Source organism: Lathyrus oleraceus, chromosome 6 (assembly GCF_024323335.1).
Source record: "Lathyrus oleraceus cultivar Zhongwan6 chromosome 6, CAAS_Psat_ZW6_1.0, whole genome shotgun sequence".
Classification (NCBI taxonomy): Eukaryota; Viridiplantae; Streptophyta; class Magnoliopsida; order Fabales; family Fabaceae; genus Lathyrus; species Lathyrus oleraceus.
In genome coordinates this window covers 86,180,622-86,183,667 of record NC_066584.1, presented here as the reverse complement: position 1 = coordinate 86,183,667, position 3,046 = coordinate 86,180,622, and the positions used below count along the sequence as shown (strand labels likewise).

The following is a 3,046-nucleotide window of genomic DNA, read 5'->3' as shown; positions in this document are numbered from 1 at the left end:
TGTTGTCCATCAATCATAATTTTGTAAATACATTGAATGAAAAAGGATAGTTGGAGTCTAGCATTTCAATAATACCCCAAATAATTGGTCTCGAGACTCACGGCTCGTTCTCACTAAACATTCATCATTCGTCTAAAAACATTCAAACACATCAAACTTATCTTTTTCTCGTCTCCGCATGATCAAAATCTTTTTACAAAAGAACATTGTTTACTCAGTCCTAACGTGTATACAAGCTAGCGCTTAAATCTCCACCCCGAGAACGCTAGCTAGCGTTTAACCGTTAGAACGTGATCTAAACACTTGTTTAATAAAACAAATAAGCCAAAACATAGTATTCTACCCGAACTCCGAAGCTTTGAGTTCCTCATTGTACCCAAGGATACGTAGGAGCGAGACCCGCAATCTCGTCAAACACCCTAATAAATACTTTTTTGCAACCCATTTTATTTTCCTTTTGCACTCTTATTTACTTGAAGAAAAACAATTAACATAAGTTAACATTCAATCGCAAGTTTAACTAAAAGGTTTCCGTTGAGTACAGCGGACGTGAGAGGTACTGATACCTTCCCATTGCGTAATCGACTCCCGAACCCGAATATGTTTGCGAAAACCACCTTCTTCTTTTTTAAGAGTTTTATCGATATTTTCTCTTTCCTTCTTTTGAATAAATAAAATTCGATAATGACTCTGTTCGATATCATTTTTCACGAGCACGTGAACGTCCGTGAAAGATCGTATTTATCGATATACAACACACAATTATTAATATAGTTATACATAAAATAAAGAAAATTAATCACCTTTAACTAGTTTTTCTTAATCAGTAAAAATAGTTAGTTTTCTTTTCATAGTTAGTTTTTCTTTTAATATTATACAAAATTAAAAAGAAATCCTAGCTTGGGATCTTTATTTATATGTAATAAAACTTTGATATGGCATATCCTCTTCTCTGACTTTTGAAGTATAATTAAAACAATCCAAAACAAATTAATAAACTATTTTTGTAATAATAGATTTCTTCATCCTAATCCAAAATCCAAGATCATGGTAGCCATGTTAGGATTCCAGGGTGTAAAGCTGACCAATCAATAGTTTTAAAAACATGAAGTGCGCAACATTAATGAAATAAACATTGATTCTGGTCCTGTTAAAAAACCAATTATCATTAAAATATTGGTAAATGTTGATTCATGTTTATCAATCAATTGAAAAATGTTGGAATTAAAAGCTTTTGTTGAATGCTATAAATAATTGAAATGTGTAGTATGCAAGACATACACATAATAAAACCAAAGTCTAACTCTTGAAGACAGACACAGAAATGGGTGCTTCACAATCAATTTCAGAAAATTCTATTCATGAATTCAAAGTAAAGGTATATAACTTTATATACTTTCGCTAAACAAAAACATTTAATAACTTTAACAAAAATATATTTTATCATGATAATTAACATCATATATTGGTGGTGATTAATGTGATAGGATGCTAGGGGCAAAGAAGTGAACCTTGGAAGCTATAGGGGGAAGGTTCTTTTAGTAATTAACGTTGCATCAAAATGGTTACTATCTTCATTTTCTAACTCTACTTTTCTTATTGTATCCTATTTAATTCCATGGCTAATCAATTTCATGCATGTTTGAAAAAAAAATAGTAACTTTGCTGAAGCGAATTACACTCAGTTAACTCAGCTTTACTCGCGATACAAGGACATGGGTATGGAAATTATATCGTTGTTTGATTCATGTATCAGACTCCACCGAAAAAGAATTTGAGAATACTAATTATATATGTCTGTTGATTGTTATTAGGTCTTGAGATATTGGCATTTCCATGCAACCAATTTTTGAGGAAAGAACCAGGAACTAGTCAGGAGGCTGAAGATTTTGCATGTAACACATACAAAGCTGAGTATCCCATTCTGGGAAAGGTATTGCTTCTTCTTTGATTATTTGTATTATTTGTCTTTTATCAGCACTGAAACAGACACCAGACAAAACATTAACACTAACACGACAAAACATTAACACTGACACATTGTAATCACACTTGTGAATGTCATGTCAGAGATACAGACGCGTATCAAACACTACTGATCTATCTATGCAATAATTTGTTTTAATATTGTGTAGATACGTGTGAATGGACAAGATGCAGCACCTGTATATAAATACTTGAAAGCACAAAAATGTGGAAGTTTGGGATCAAGGAGAATAAAGTGGAATTTCACTAAGTTTTTAGTTGATGAGAAAGGCCATGTGATCCAGCGATATAGTCCAACAACACAACCATTGGCCATCGAGGTAATTATGTTTCCTCTCAAATTTCTTATACATTCAATTATTAATTTATGCATTTTTATATATACTTGAGAAGTTAAATTAATTTGCTTTGTTACTTATCTTTGACAGAATGATATCAAGAAGGCATTGAAAGTGGCTTAAGAGAATGTACAAGTATTTCAAAGTATATTGCTTGTGTTGAAGATATATGAATTTTTGTATTAATTGCATATATTCACGTCTAAAGTTTGATATTATTTGATTGTATGAATATTTTTCTTTGTATGTTAAAGATGATTCCACTAGGGAATTGAAATCCATTCAATTTGTTTTTTTGTCAACTAAAAATCAACGTGGCTTGCGGTGGTGTAATGATTTACAAGTTGACTAATGTGAAAAATAAAACGTGTTTGCTCATTTTTACATGCCTGCTCACTTATTCTATGCTAGAGGTGTCAATTATTTTGGCCAAAAAGAATAAATAATTAAAAAGTATAAAATTAATATGAAGAACAAAAAGATGATTGCACTTGGTTTGAATCGCAGATTAAGTCTTTCTTTAAAATGTTTCACGATACAATTTAAAATTGTATAAAGTAGTCAATCAACAACGATTCTCTAGGATAAAATAATTGTGTTCTATACTTTACGATTACTACTTGTACAGTAGATAATCGGTTTAGAATTATATCATTTGATGATATAATGATCAGTCGAATACGATATAAATATCATTTTTAATATCTGATTTTATACTAGTC

At 30.9% G+C, this 3,046-nt stretch overlaps 1 protein-coding gene across 1 annotated transcript; it reads left to right on the top strand.

The window, feature by feature from the left end:
• Nucleotides 1-1,274: 1,274 nt before the first annotated feature.
• LOC127092516 (probable glutathione peroxidase 4) lies at nucleotides 1,275-2,702 on the top strand. Its single transcript, XM_051031409.1, has 6 exons — nucleotides 1,275-1,378; nucleotides 1,488-1,564; nucleotides 1,658-1,719; nucleotides 1,815-1,933; nucleotides 2,136-2,306; nucleotides 2,415-2,702. The coding sequence occupies exons 1-6, from the start codon at nucleotides 1,325-1,327 to the stop codon at nucleotides 2,445-2,447; spliced, it is 516 nt and encodes a 171-aa protein (XP_050887366.1). The 5' UTR covers nucleotides 1,275-1,324; the 3' UTR covers nucleotides 2,448-2,702.
• The last annotated feature ends 344 nt before the right edge of the window (nucleotides 2,703-3,046 follow it).

Coding starts and splice junctions, on each gene's coding strand:
- LOC127092516 (XM_051031409.1), top strand. CDS start 1,325: ATGGGTGCTTCACAATCAATTTCAGAAAATTCTATTCATGAATTCAAA. Junction 1,565..1,657: donor ATTAACGTTGCATCAAAATG/GTTACTATCTTC, acceptor AAAAAAAAATAG/TAACTTTGCTGAAGCGAATT. Junction 2,307..2,414: donor CACAACCATTGGCCATCGAG/GTAATTATGTTT, acceptor TATCTTTGACAG/AATGATATCAAGAAGGCATT.